At 36.7% G+C, this 15,971-nt stretch overlaps 1 protein-coding gene across 2 annotated transcripts in view; it reads left to right on the forward strand.

Moving 5' to 3' along the window:
• The first annotated feature begins 20 nt into the window (after window positions 1-20).
• The window catches only part of ARID4B (AT-rich interaction domain 4B), a 95,807-nt gene continuing 79,856 nt past the window's right edge, over window positions 21-15,971 (forward strand). For both annotated transcript variants that reach the window (XM_085315463.1, XM_085315464.1), the window contains exon 1: window positions 21-207. In XM_085315463.1, the coding sequence (XP_085171589.1) occupies window positions 202-207 (6 nt within the window). In that variant the 5' untranslated portion in view covers window positions 21-201. The remainder of the gene's footprint in view (window positions 208-15,971) is intronic.

The following is a 15,971-nucleotide window of genomic DNA, read 5'->3' on the forward strand; positions in this document are numbered from 1 at the left end:
GGGAGGGGAGCGGGCTCAGCGGGGGGCTCTGGGGGAGGCAGGGGGAGTTTCGGCAGGAGCCCGCCCCGATGCTGGCCTCCCCTCCCCTCCCCCGCCCAGTGCGAGCGGCTGGTGCGGTGCCTCAGTGCTTTGTTTTAAATTCCAGGTCCGGCCTCGGCCGCTCAGCCCCGACCGAGGCTTTTACCGCAGCCTGAGCTCATCATGAAGGTAAAACACTCGCTTGTGTGCCTGGCAGGGGAGGGGAGGGAGGCTGGCGCGAGGAAACGCTGTCCTGTCTGTCAGTCCATCCGTCCCGACCACCGGCGCTGGTGCAGGCCCAGACTGCGGGCTGCTTGGCCCCCGTGCTGCGTTAGTGCCGCGGCTCCTTGGCTGCTCGTGGAGCAGGTTTTGCTCCACCGCGTTTTGCTGGGGAAAGTGCAAGTTCGCTGTTCTCCTTCAGAAACATTGTTTGTAGGAGAATAAGGACATGGCTGCCTGGGCTGAGCTTGCTTCATGGAGGAACAGGGGACAGTCACCCTGCTCGAGAAAGTAATGTTGCAGGGGAAATGCTGGCCGCATAGCTGTGCCTCTCTGAATAGAGAGTAAATAGTAGATTTACTTTGTATGTGTTAGGAGGAGTTTTGCGGAATGAATAATCTTGGTCTGATCAGGAAGGGAGCATGTAAGAGATTCTGTTCTCTGCAGCGAAATGATTGCTGTAAGGTGCAAAAAGATTTTCAAACAGRTTTTAATTTCCTCAGTGCTGCGTATTAGTCACGTACATGATTGTCACAAAGTGAGTGCGCTTTTCTTCTTTTAGGCCTTTTAAGACCATTGGTTTTTGATACATTTGGCAAGTTTTATAGAAAATAAAATCTCAGTGGAATAGAATGAATTCTTCTATGTGCGATGAAGAACTGTGCATCTCAAAGTAGTTTTAAAGAACTGGAATTATAAGTTCTTTAATCCTTTTGCTGCTGATTTCTTGCTTGAGCTGCTTTTTTTGTTACCCTGACTCCCAGACTGTGTAATCCAATCCTAGATATGCTGGGCTGCAGGAAATCCTGTTTCAGAATGTTATAAACTTTATCAAAAGTAGTAGTTATAAACCTGTGATACATCAGTTCATTGATATTCATCAGTAAGAAGAGTAGTATGTATATGGGGTCTTGCACTATTACAGTTGTGCTACTGTGTATCTCTGTGTGTATTATGTAAAATATGTACCCAGTACTGTATTCACTGCTGGAAATGGTAGATGTGGACTGTTTTAACTTCTAGATTGTTTTGATATTACTAAAGCAACAAAATGAGTCTTTTTGTATAGCTGTGAAAGGTTCAGCATGTTTTGTGTACTTTGGTGACTTAAATGACATTATCTTAAAAACAATCCTGCTTTAATTGTCCTTCCTCTGCTTTTTCTAAGTAAGTGTTAAAGATCTAAAATGCTGCACACATCTTTCCCATTAGAAGTAAACTATTTATGAATTTACAAACAACAGACTGTCAGCGTAGTATGATATGGAGCTTCCCAGATGTGGCCCATTGCCTAGTGGGGATGCAGGAGATGGAAGCAAGGGAAATAAGAGCTTTTTTCCCCACAAGCAAAACCACTTATTTAAATGACAGCTAAATTTACATACATTTCTAATATTCTTTTTCCATGTAAACAAATCCTACGGTTACCATAGAGATTAGGTTCAGATACTCTGATTATAGAGATGTATAAATATGTAGATAGACAGTTGGGAGGATGAGGAGGTCGRATCACAAGTGGGAATACGAAGTGTTCTGTGAAATAGTGATAGAGCCCCTCTTCAGGCTGAACCGAATGTATAATAACTGCTTAAATTTTAAAGTAACAAAGGAAGAAGCCTATTAATACAGTCATACTTTAATGAAAGCTCCCAGCTTTATTTATTCTTTGATAGGATTTGTGATACTGTTGCATTTCTATTTATTTATTTTTTAAAATCTAGATAAATTCTGTCAGTCTGTTATTTTTCCAGCATGTTTGTGTTGAGCATTAAGCTTGTATATGGTTAAGGTAGCTCCATGTAGTTTATTTGCCTTGCCTTCCAATGTTATGCGAGGTTAATCTGTGAGTCATTACGTTGAAAGTTTGTTTAGTTATTACAATGAAACTTTTAACAGAATTGTAACTCAACAGAAATTTCTGAGAATTAACTGTTTTAAAGATTTTAGGAGTAATACAGTGCATCATGTCTTTCTGCTTGGCTTAAATTTTGTAGTTTATTTTCTAAGCTTGCAAGGATACAAGTTWGTCTAATCGGAAAGAATGAAGGAGAGTGTTCAGGATAATTAATATCACTGCAAAGTAACATTGAATACAGCAGATCAAGATACTGTTTAAATATGACTGTATTTGTGCACATTTATTGTGTAAGTTATTGGAAGAATATGCTCAAGGACATTTCAGCATTCAGAGAACTGAATGCTTTAAGGCCTGGTCTTACTTTGAGTCTGCTGACTGCTGACTTGGTGCTGACTGCAGGATTGAGGCCTCGGTCTCAATTTATGCCTTGATCGTGCTTTCAGAAGCAAGAGGGTTGCATATTCAAGTGCATATAGCATTAGAACTGGATTCCTTGCCTGTATCTTTGTCTCGCTGGGTGAACTTGAACAACTCATTTAGCTTTACTGACTCATTTTTCCCATCTATGTAGTATGGATAGAATATTTTATCATCCTTTGTAAAACATTCTCAGATATATTTGGGAAAAGTGCCAAGTTTTACTGATAGACAGCTAAAAGTCACTCATGGTCTCATTTGCATTTTGGAACCCTCTGAGACTACAGGAGTGTGCTGTCCTCTAAAGTTTACTGCCTCCATAGCTGGTGGCATCATTGTTCTCCCAACCATAACCCAACTTAATTCAAGTAAATCAAGTCCCCCGTATGAACGAGTAATTTTAGCTTACTAAGTGGTCCTCGCATGAAGAGCAAAGACTACAGTCTTGAAATATGTCTTAAAAGAAGTACGCAAGACTTGGAATAAATATAATTGTTACACTAAATCAGGCTTTTCCCCCCTGTTGAACCACCTCTGATAGTGGTCTGTACTGGAGAACTTCATATGTTGCAGTTAAGATATGTGTATATATATATGTATGAATATATATATATATTTAACTTAAGCATCTTCTGCGTAAGGTCTTTCCATATTAAGTATAAGTTGGAAGCTTGTATAATCTGATATTTAGAAAGCAATTGTGTGTCATCAGATGAGTCTAGGTAATTAAATATATATGCACAAATACTATTACGATTTATTTTTTTCTAAGTCAGTGAATAAGCTCTGGAAAGAACAGAGTTTCTCCTTTTAAAGAAAGAAAGAAACCCAAACTCAGTTTCGCTGAGGATYTACTCTGTAAACTTATTGTAAATACTCCTTTTTTTAACATCTATCATGGTATTTTCTTGATATTTAAATATGTGAATGAGGGTAGTATATTCCCTGTAGTTTAAAAATTCACTTGCTGCCAAAGGAAGGTAAGAACAATGAATGACTCAGAAGCTAGAGCAATGCTCTACCAAATAAGTGATTTGAGATGACTGTTTAAATGTTTTTATGCTTATTTACATGTTAATGCTTTTAGTTTATTAAGTACAAAATATTTAATGGTRTGTATATTTGAATTCGGTAGCTCTAGTTGTTGCTATGTCCTTACACAAAACTGCCATACTAACAAAGCAGTGTGTACAGTGTGGGGGGATTTTGTTTTTAATTCATCCTAAATTTACATTATGGTTTCAGTAGCTTTTCCTAGTGACCTTCCTAGCTCTTTACAGAGATCACTGGTATGTACTAATATTGTAACTGCTTTCCCTTGAAGCCAGACCAGTCTGCTGCTCTTGTTCTCTGCCAGCGTTCAGAGGACAAAAGTGAAATGTCTAGTAAATTCTTCAGTTGCTAATTTCCAACTTCCAGCGCAAGTCAGCTGAAAGTCCTATTGCTCTTATGCAGGCTGGAAACTAGTCGTGGAATGTAGTGACCTTTCACTTTCTGGTTAACTATTTRAACTACAGCAGTATGGAGATTTGTAGAGGATTTCTCCCCCTAAGGTAGTTTTTGTGTTAGAGACAGAACAGGTAAGTCTTAAGAGGTGGTTTTCCCCTATCATTTGTTTCTGTATTATGAAAAATGATTTTCTTAAATTCTGTCCTGATGTTCCAGTTTGAACAAGTGATCAGAGGCAGTTATTGACTTCCTCATGCTTGCATAATTTATGTAGAAAGGAAAGCAAACACTGCTTGCACCAAGAATTACAAGTCATGTTAGAATAATCTAAGCTATTTTGAGGTGAATTATTTGCACTTTTGAAATGCCAATCTTAGTATATTTTAGAGAGCTAAACAATATAGAAGTATTGAACTCAAAGCTGCATTTTTAGTGTGAGACTATTCAGTAGGTGGGTGCATTGATAGGGACTCAAAGTTCAYTTAGTTAAGTTAGATCACTTAGGGGAAAAAGCCACCTTAGGCTAAGAAGCGTAAAGTTGTAATAAACTATGAGAATTACAAAAGTGAATTGACTTGTGTAACTTCCAACTTGGTGAAGGATTTTTGATCAACATTCTCACAACAGTATAAATACTATATTGGAATACTGTCTAAGAAAAATGCTAGCAGAGTAATGAATATGAATATCTTCGTTAAAACACTTCAAGCTGGTTATTCAGTTACGTTTGTAATGTGACGCTGCAAATATTATATACATGCAGTGCAGAAGTATGCTGAGTGATACACACTGTATTTTTTTAAGAAACTATTCTGCATTGTAGTTGAGAAGTCTTTTAAAGGAAAATGTAGGTTTTTGAGGTGTTGAGCTTTATAATGACTCTCAAATAYACAGACTGACTGTTTCACTGGTATGTGAATTAAAAAACTTTGAGAAAGGCAGAAATGATACTCTGTTCACAACTAGCTGTAAATTTTTTTTTGTTTAAATCTTACAGATACACACTATTCCATTAAAAATACATGTTTTTATAGTAGGCTGCAGAATGAAAGTACATAGAATTTGAGATCTCCTCATTTGGAAAAGATAACAATTAAATTTTATAGGAAAATAYAGAGCTTAAATTTACTTGGCACAGTTATGGGATACAGAACCTTCGAACTGTTAGATTATTTATCAGTTCAGTACTTACCTGAAAGTAGTTAACCTCTTGTGAAATGTAATACTAGGTGCTATACAGTTGTACTTACTATAATAAGCACTTCAGCTATTTTTACAGAAATGTGCAAGTCTGAATAAACATGGACTTTGAACTGTTCTTACCTTAAATATGATACAGGTCAGAGTTGAGAAATGTTGGTAAGTCAGGACTTGTTGTGCTGCTTGCTTTTTAATTGGTGTGCTTTAGTAATAAACACTTCTCTTCTGCCTTTCCCATTAGTGCTTTCAGCATTGTCCAGTTACTGTGCATACAATTACTTACTGGATATTTGTTTCTGTATGTGTGGAATGGATTTTTAAAGACTTGTGGATAATTTATAAAGGCTTTCTGGGAACTAGGGAAGATTGTTAAGCCCTATCCATAAAGTAAATCTTAGTGATCTAATAAGTTTTAGAACCATTATTTTAAAAAGGTTTGTTGGAAAGTCATACATTTCCTTTTCTCAGTATTTGTTAACATGGGGTGACTAGATGAGAGGATATTTCAGGAGATTAAAGTATGGAAAAGGCTTCAAGCCACTATGATATTCTTTACATGACGAGACATTTTCCTTCCAAAGGAGAGTTTGAACCAGGAAAGAAATTCAATGAAGTACTTTTTTTTTTTTTTTTTTTTTTTTTTTTTTATATCTTGGAGACTAGCATGTAAAGCAGTCATGACCTGTTTAGCAAGAAACGTTTGTATGTAAGCTCTGGAAAAGCAGCTGTGAGACTGCCAGAGCAGCGTGGTGGGGAGTGTTGCAGAGTTACCTGTAGAAAATTAGAACCGAGGTGATGACCAGTCTACCTTGTGTGGCTCCTCTATGCCAGAGACTTCCTGAGTGGTGTATGTTAACTGTACGAGTACATGGAGTTCTATTTTGGGGTTCCCCAGATCTGTGGGGGAGCATGCTTGAGGAGGWTTTTTCTTACGAGCTGAGCAGAAGCACTGTAGTGCCCACCTGTGAGGATGCATTTTCCTTATTGTGAATGAAAGGAGTAGTCATCTCGAATTGACCTGGAGTTTACTCCCACTGCTTTTGTCTTTGAGGCAGTATTTGCTGTGTGGTGTGAAGAGGCCAGTATGCCAACGAGAAGAGAGACTGACATCCCCAAATTATGCAGAGTCTTTATGGAGACCTCTCCAGACCACTTTAAAGAGTACTCTGTTTAGAGAAGGGTGTTCATCACCTGTGATTCAAGCTACATGKGAATGCAAACATGTTAGTACTCTAGACCTCTCTGTTGTAGAGCAGATCACAGAGGTTAGACTAACCAGTGAATAAACCTGTTTTTGTCATTGTTTAATTWGTTGGCTTGTCCCCTAACAACCAAAAGGATTTGATTTCTTAAGTTGTTTGCCAAACTAAGCTTGTACAGTCATGGAATAAAGCAGTCTTATCTTCCTCTTCCACTCCTGGCGGTTTATTCCAGTAGCCTTCTATACTAGCTGTCCATTTGTGTGGTCGCAGGATGGACTGATTAAAACTGAAAATAAACTCCACAACAGTTAAATAATATATACACTTTTCAATTACAGCAGATCCCAGATCTAGCTGGTCCCTAGCATGGGATCAGAGGAAGGAGATGAAAACAAAAATGCACCTAGACTTATGTAGATTGGCTTAAACTGCTTCTGAACACTCCCTTGTTTCCATCCTCCCCTCAAGTYAGCAGTTGGCAGTCATTAGACAAAACCTTTTGTAAACTGTCTACACATGAAATGGCTATAGAAAATTTCCTAGGCTTACTTATTAGCTAGAACACTGCATTTTTATATAGGTTTGAAGACCATGTTTTCTAGAAGCTGTTGAGTGAAAGGACAATCGGTAATGTGCCTTGAAGTTAGGAATAAGACTGAGTTTTTGGTATGATAAACATTGACTTCAAGCTCAAAGATGGAGAGGTTTTGAAAGAATAGATATTTAAAGCATAGGTATGTAAATTTAAAGAATAGCTAGTTATTAGGCACAGAAAATGAAAGTACATTAAGTATTTTTTTGAGGAAGGGCACCTAAGTTTATTATATTTTTTTACTTAATTAAAAGTTCTTTTCCATGCTTGAAAAAAGATACTCCATTAATATTTTTTTCTTCAAACTAGAGGAAGAGTTGGTAGTATTTTTGCAGATCAAAAGATCTGTAGACACTAAATTCCTCTTCTGTAAAGATAACAGTCTTCATGTAACTAATATTTATGTTAAAGCATTGTAACAGTAGGTATTTTTACCCATGAGTGGAAGAGTTAAGTGAATGTGCTAACCTTATTCCAAATGAAAATAGAGTGGTAAACTATAAATCGATGAGAAATTGTCATTCTTTCTTTGATGAGAAAAATCAAAGCGAATAGCAGCCAAGCTTTTGATTTTTTGTGTATTAAGGGGGCCCTTATTATTTATAGATATTATTTATATGTAGATTAGTGGGGATCCATTGACAGGCCAGTTGGAGAGCATAAAAGAAAARGGTATATGACACTTCCTTTAATTACCAGAAACCTGATGCAAAAGTTTGGATGACATTTAGTATTCTTAATGAGCTTTTGCCCTGGATCCTTCCCCTTTGCCTTCTTAGACACCCTTCCAGCTTCCTATAGTTCATTGTTTACACCGGTCCTCCTAAGGGCAATGAAATGGAATTTGACCTCAGCAAAATTGACAACTAAACATATCAGTGTAAGTTTTCAGCTGATAATAAATAACACAGTAAGGAGTCTTTTTTTTTTCAGATGAGAAGAAAATGTATAAAAGTGGAAAAAGAAAAGTGTTTCAGTTTGTAGCTGGGCAATTTGATCCACGGTGATTTTTTTTCCCTTCAGATTTTCAGCTCTTGCTGAAAGGACTGAATCTCTCGTATGTGCATTTAAAATAGTCCATTTCCTATTTTTCTAAGGATAATTGTACAATGCATTCTTCTAAGATCACAAAGAATGCTTTGAATTAATTTATAATGGTGGAGGATAGGCCTTACAGTATATGAGTGTATCAGTGAAAGAGTGTTAGGTTAATCTTTTTGTTAATGTTGTGACACTTAGGTTAGTATAAACTTCTTATCTTGGAAGCAAAAATAAAGGGTTGAGACATGTTGGAAATTAGTGCATGTTACACTAGCATTTCAGAATTCAGGAATTTTCTAATGGGATATATGTCTTTACTTTGCAACTTATTTTGTTGCACTACTTATTCTAGTATAGACAGATGTTGCTATAATATTAAACTAATATTAYCTCAAATCACTAAACTTAGAAATAATACATAATTGTTAATCTCTATGCTTGTAAAAATGTGAAAGTCTTTTTAAAAACATAGCTATATCTTTCTAAATCTCCACTTTAGTTTCTGTGAAATTTTGTCACGATAGGTGTGCATCAGTGGAGATTGTGGTGTACTTTAATGTCGCTAGGACTAATTTTATGGTTTAAAATTTTGGTGTTGTATGCACCAGTACATTGCTGCTTGGAACAGGAAAGAAAGAGAGTAAATAATTAAACTTTAGGCCATTCCCGTTTTGTGAATGCAGACTCAACATGGGGTATTCTTACAGAATTTTAAAATGACCATCYACATACATTTTGTGTCAGGAGAGGATCTGAGTAACTGGGCACTGATTTTGTATCCTTTGTGGAAATTTTGTGCCTATTTTCTTGCTGTTAGATTAACAGACATTTAAAATTGGATTAATTCATCACAGATTACTAATGCAGCTTTTATGTTTCCAAAAAAGAAGCAGTACAAAAGGTGATGTACCAATGATAGCCAGTATTGTATAGATGGGCTAGAACCTGAAAAGAGTCGTACTGTTCAAATATATTCTACTATTCTTGGTCCATTTTGGGAATAAGGTTTCTGGGACTGGAATTCTAACTGTGTTCCCCAGAATAATTTAAGTTTCAGAAAGTATTAGTACATATATCAGATCTCTGTCTGCAGTAATTYGTTTTTTCTTTGTTGATGATTGTTTGGCTGTGCAGCTGATACTCTTTATTTCAATTTACTTTGCCTAATGGTAGCCAAAATGTGTGGACTGACTAGTTAAAAGCATTTCACTGTATTAAAATAAAGCTCTTCTATACACTGATCTTGTCTAATAATACAGGGTATATATTTATACATAAACTTATTAATATAGGCTGATCTGGGTTTCACAGAGACGAGCAAACTGAATGACTTACATTCCATATAGCAAGAAAAGTTCTCTTTCGATGACAGCGTAATRATAGTCTATTGATGATTGAGAAATATATGTATATTCCCCTGTTGACAGACTCTTTTTTTTTTCATTAGTGATGTATGCAGCATTAGTRACATCTTGTTAACAACTCAAGTGGTAGCAGGTCAGGTTTAAACGAGATGAAGGATATTTTGGCTAGGGAATAATGTTTTCTGCATCTCTGTAGTACTACTGATTTCAGTTCAGCAAAATTATACTTACGCAATTTTGCTTTAAAATAGAGAACAGTCCTACCCATTTCTGACTGGAATAGTTTGTTGTGTAACAGCACTTAATTGAATATTTGAAATGGTATAATAAAATTTTAATTACGGTCTGACAATAAGTATATCAAACATAGCATCTATTTTGTGGTATAAAAATCATTCATGATACTTAAACTAGCCTAATTAAGTTTCTGTAGATAGGTATAGTATATTTAGTTATTTGGAATTCTGAGGAAACAAATTAGTTTATCTTCATAGAAATATCTTAAGGAGATGAACTTCAGATGCCTTATTCCATACCTATCCAGGTACACTTCYAGAACCTTGCTCTCTTATTGTTGTAGCCAAGTATCTTTACTATGCCTGCTCAAGAAAAAAATACGTTGAAATACTTCCGCAAGTGGGACTTCTCTGTGCTTTTAAGAAAACCCCTTAGTCCCAGAAAAATCGCAACGTCATTTCTTCTGYGTGGAAGTTTCTTTTGCAGCTTCTGTGCCTCCTAAGGTAGCGTTCTGGCTGAGTACGAGAACCAGTTACGTGGGCACGTGTCAATTGGTTAAAAAGGCTGATGTGGATTGTTCAGCCAGATACTCTGCTTCAAGTAGTGATGATAAACAGTATTTCTAGGAAAGACGGTATTAGAGTGGGCTGATTAGTCATACAGCAGTCTTAGAAGATTAAGTTTATTCTCTGAGCTGTCCCTTTGAGAAGATAATGTCATCAATTACCTCCTTAGGCTTGAGAAAACTGATGTTGATTGTGAAAATAAGTAATTAAAATTCCAATGGCAAATGYAGTCGATACTGTAACCTGCCTCTATGGTGGGAATACACTGGTATTTTAGTGATACGTGTTGTAAGAATGGCGTACTGTCTTGCTGTGGGAGGCCCCCTCCGGGAGGCCTCTTGCCAAACTCCACAGGACAGGATGAGATTTTATGTGAGAATAACAGTAGAACAGATGAGGTACAGACTAGCAGTAAAACTTAAACAGACTTTTTTCTTTTGCTTTAATAATTCTCAGTGTTACTTTTTGAAAAGAGGCTAAAAATGAAGGCTTTAATATAGGAGGCTTAAAGACTTTTAGGAAGTAACTAGCCTTTACAGAATAGCTTCAGCACATTTGAAAGCAGTGTATAAAGTGTAATATCACCTGTGCAACTTCAAAAATTTTACTGTCTGTCCTTCAGTATCACAAAGAGTTTTACAGAATCATAGTAAGGATCCTTCCTTAAATAGCCCCTCCCTGGAAATGGCTGCCATTAGTCACAGGCTAAGCCAGCTGAAGATGTTTTGAAAACAGGTGCAGTGATCAGTAGCCAAAGAAACTAAAGCATTCTGGGTAGTTAAATTGGATAAAAGGTAGGAAACAAGTAGTTTAAGTTATTTAATTCATTTAGTTTGGTTGGTTGGTTAGTTTTCTTTCTTTTTTTTTTGAAAGGTAACCTAGCTGAATGCTAGCTGCTTGTTTATACAGTTTGTATTTTCTGTAATTATAAGGTGAGACTTTTGTTTTTCCTGTAGCACTTCCACATTTAAAGTATGTTAAAGTATTCAGAGCTATGCAGTACTTGACAGTGCTCTTTTTCAACATCYTCAATTGATTATTTTTTTTACTATCCATATTGCTTCTAATGTATGCATTTTTTCAAATGAGTTTTTTTTTCTTGAGAATGAGAAAACTTTGAGAATTTTCAAAGATAGAGCTCAGTTGAACAGGAAAAGCTTATAGCTCTATCTTTGATGTTGGTATATTGGTTACGTTTAGTGTCTTTTTAAAAACCCAAAATTTCTTTCACAAACCTAAAACTTGAATACTGAACTCTTACATTTAGATGGAAAAGAACTTTTTCTAGTAGATGAATGTTTTTGTGGAGATAGATGAAAAGAGAAGTGCTCAACTATCGTGTAATATTCTTCTAAATACTAAGCAGGAATGCTTGTTCAGTGGTATTTCCAGAAATGTGTTGATGGGGAGAAGTTTGTGCRTGTGCTTGCTTTGTTAGAGTCCTACAAATTGGGAATTATGGAAAGCTGGGAATAGTTTTCTATCATATAATTTCACAAGGGRTCATTAAAGTTTTTACAAAGGGGAAAAGAAASACAAAATTTATGGACTTGAGATTTCAGTCAGTTCTTTCTTACCCATCTGAAATTGTAGCATCTACTGAGCTATATACATTTTCTTTCAGAAGATGTTGCCAGTGTAATCAAAAGAAATGCCTGCACTAAGTGGGATATGCAGATAACTTGCATGGCCTTTCACTTCCAGAAGTCTCATTGCAGAGCTTGGTAATCTGATTAGAAAGAACATCTTGCTTTTCTAAGTATGGATTCTACCAGCCTATATGCCAGTTYCCTTTGCAAGGAGAATAACAGCAGCTCTGATGCTGGTCAGAGCCGTGGTATATTATTAGGTGTTTACGGAAGAATTTAAGCTGATTTGGTTTTTGTCCAGAGCATCTGTGTTTTTATTCATTGGATTCCATTCATAAGGTGAAATACACWTAGGACAGATTCAGTTTATTTAGCAACCTTGCCTAGATTTGAAGATGACTTTTACTTCACTGCATGCTCTCAACTGATGTAGATGCAGAAATAGATGCTGATTCCATTTTGGCATACTTGAGTAGCTGTAGAAAGTGTTAGTGCTGTATGCTAATCCGCAAATTGTTTCCTGTKMTTTTGATTTAACTTACAGCATTTGTACAATTGACCAATAGTAAAGCAAACATTATTGAGGGGTGCAAGAGAAGTTTTTTTTTTTTKTTTGTTTGTTTTTGTTTTTTTTTTCTCCCTCCTGGCTTGTCTGTTAYGATTTGCTGTGTTKAGTAGACCTGTACCCCAAGAATGTGCCAGGTATGAGGCAGGTCATCGGGGGCTTAATTGTGAAGTGGTGAGGTTGTGAAAACCTAGTAAAAAGCACAGTCTACAGCAGCTATTAAGAAGATATAAATTGGGGAGAGGCATGTGAAAGTTAAATTTGAGATTTTCTTGATTCTTTCATGAAAGTCACACAGGATGTGAAGCTTGAAATAAACTCAATTCTTCTGGAGAAATTTAACTATTGGAAACTATTCTTTTTTTTCCCCTCCTCTCTCCCTCTTCTCTTATTTTCTCCAGCATGCCATGGGGAGATTTGTCTTTCCCAGCCCTATAAGAAAAATGATTGGGTTAAGACTTACTTAACAGTTCGAAGAACTGCCCTTTAGAAAGAAGAGTATGCTGCACAAAATAAGTGTCTAGATTCTTGCTGTCAGAAGACTACAGTAGTTCAATACAGTATGTTCCCAAAGCAAAGCTTTTAAAATCAGGCTTACCCATAGTAGCATAGCAAGAAGTTTATCTGAGGTACAGGTTGCTTTGTGCTACAGTAACTGGGGAAAGAGGCAGGAAACTGAGATTACTTCTTTAAATTCACTTACTTGCTTCCATTCTTGGTGTGTTTACAGTGAATGTTGTGCCAATATGGAAGTAGCCTAGGTGTTAGAGTGCAAAGCTCAGCATAGGTTAATTTACTTTTATAAGTGAATTACTTTCTGTACTAATTTTGGTGCTGCCCTAGCTAGGCTACCTCCTAGTGTCCAGTTTAGTTAAGGCATCTGTATTTCACATGATTGTGGACATTCTGATACAMAACACCAGTAGACTTAACAGAATTTTCCTTTTTTCCTCCTCTCTTATAGCATCAAAATATTGGTTATGTGGGGTATATAGGTGTGCTGTTAACTGACCAACTCTCTGCTCTTGTTTGGGAGCTTTCTCTAGTAGCAGCAGACTAAAATTAATTTGAATCTGTTTCACTGCTGCTGGGATGCTTCTGTATAATGCAGGTGGACTTCCTGATATGTGTATAGTCGTGCTAGTATTTTACTTCTCTGACTCTGCTTTAGTCTGTCTCCAAAGGCGATCTTCTGGGCATCTTAATGCAGTGCTTTTCAGCCTGTGGCCTGCAGGTGCTTTAGGTTCTGTAGCCTGCTTCTAAGTAGGTCTTCGGAAACGTAGCTAAGCAAAGCAAGCCTGTCATTGCTAGGTCTGTTCATTATCCAGGGGGCCTATACCTCTGCTAGAATTTCTTGGGATGTCCATACACTGCAAAGGTTGAAAATACTTTGTTCTAACACAACTGTCCTTACATAATCATGCCCTCCCTCCCCCCAAACTACACCACTATTTTTCTTTGTTTAAAAAATAGTAGATACCTTTTTTCCCCCCTCCCCTCTTCCCCTGGAAGTAACTGACCATTTGAAAGATAATATCTTACCTTACAGATARAGATGTTAATTTGATACTGCAGTCATGCTCACAGGCAATTGCTGACGGGTGGTAGACCATACTTATGACATAAAAAGATGCTGCACTAAGATGTATACATTACTACTGATGTTCTCTATGTATAGTTAGTTCTCTATGTATAGTATATGGTATTGTGTGTTAGTTTTTTTTTTTTTTTKTTTTGTTTTTTTWATGAAGAGAGAGTTTATTAGAGAAATAGCCCTCTTTGTAGGAAGCTTCGGGAGAAAAGAAATGAGTATTTTACACTTAGCAAGTGAAAATCTGAAGAAGACATTGAAGAGGACAGAAAAATACATTTAAAATGTATTATGCCAAAAATTTGGAATCATTAGTTGAAATAGTGAAGGAAAATTTCTGTAGCRTACATTGCATCACTCTGAGATTTGTGGAAGCCTTTCTACTGAAGAGCATTTGTGAAACCAAAAGTGTCTTGTAACAATGTACTGAACCTGAAATAGAAATAACTACAGCAGTGTGAGTTTGGACAGCAGGAATATGCTATAGGCATGCAATTGTCTAGTGATGTGAATGTTTTTCTCCCTCCAGCTAGAACTGGGGGAAGAAGAGATAGACACTTTGTTACTTGTGCAGTCTCTAACATCCTGTATGTGACAGAGCACGGTTCCTGGGTGTCCATGGAATATAAAAATATTTTGGGAAACGATGGTGAAGTGTTCATTTTGGAATAAGGGAGAAAGAGGACTATCTTGAGCTTGTAAAGAGAGCAGTAAAGAATCTCCACTTTCTAATAGTTGCACTGTTTTTTTTTTTAATCACCGTAAGCGATCATAATGATTTTTGTGTGTGTGTTTATGTGTGTGTTATATATACACACACAACCAACCATTATTGGCAGTTCTTTACAAAAGTTCTGTCTGACTAATTTATCTTTGATTTATCATTCCAGCTTCTTATTCTGGTATATTAGTTGCTTCAAGCATGTAATGGTGGCATAGGGAATTCCAGGAAAGCCAAATATAAAGACTAACTATTTCTAAGCCAGTGTTTTGAGGTCTTAGTGTATTAATTGTTTTATCCAGATTAGATCTGCTTTTTAGTATATGACTTTTCTTTTTTTTTTTTTTTTTTTTTTTTTTTTTTTTTTTTTTTTTTTTTTTTAACTCTCTGGAGACTAAAAGAATCGCAGGTCACTGACTAGGAATAAAAGGCTAGTTTAGACCAGGAGTGAAAATTTGCCCAAGAGTTCCAAAAAAAGAATTCAATTGCATTGAAACCTAAGGAAAAGTTTCATTTAATATTATAGCATATGTCTAGTTGAATTCAGAGGTGTTGTAAAACCAAAAACAAATAAAAAAAATGCTTGAGTTTGGCTGGTTTGTAAATTGAGAGTCTCAAAACTTATTGCTGGCACTGTGACAGAAAGGAAGAAAGACTCCTGGTTTGTGTATGCTAAATCTGCTGAAGCCAGTGAAGAAATCTGAGGGCTGTTCTGCAGAGCGAGTCACTGGAAAGCAAAGGAGAGATTGATTTGAGTGTTCAAGTGCAGTATCAGATACTGCAGTGTGTAGTGTGGCTGAAGATCTTGGTTAATCTGAGCCTTATACTTCATCTGAGATGAGATTCACCTATTTGGAAAAGCAGGAAAAAAGGAAGCAAAAAGCAGATTGTTGGAGAGAATGGTTACTTTGTGTAAGCAATGTATCTTTGTGCTTTTGATTTAATGTTGTCTGAAATGTCCAGGGTGTCTCCACCAAGTCTGAACCTTGCAGAAGAGACTGGATGCAGGAGGTGCAGTTGACTGAAATTATATCTGTAGTGGTATTTAGTCTTCCTTTCTCTTAGTTAACTTTTATTATAGCAGTGCCAGACATGTGGCCCTGCCCTGTGAATGGGAGGGAGGGTGTCTGCATAGCCATATCCCTGCAACCCCTATGTCTCTGCGTACATGTGGTGTGTCAAACAGTGCTAATGGGATTCCCAGGTTAGATCCACACAAGATCCAGAAGACTATTAAAAGAACATGTCTTTTCATATTCTGAACACTCTGCCTTTATGGATGTAATTTGAAAGTCTTGCTTTCTGAATCCAGTACACTTTAGTGTCTGCCATTGCTGTTAAA

Source organism: Rhea americana, unplaced genomic scaffold, assembly GCF_003343005.1.
Source record: "Rhea americana isolate MKP2758 unplaced genomic scaffold, rheAme1 scaffold_43, whole genome shotgun sequence".
Taxonomy (NCBI): domain Eukaryota; kingdom Metazoa; phylum Chordata; class Aves; order Rheiformes; family Rheidae; genus Rhea; species Rhea americana.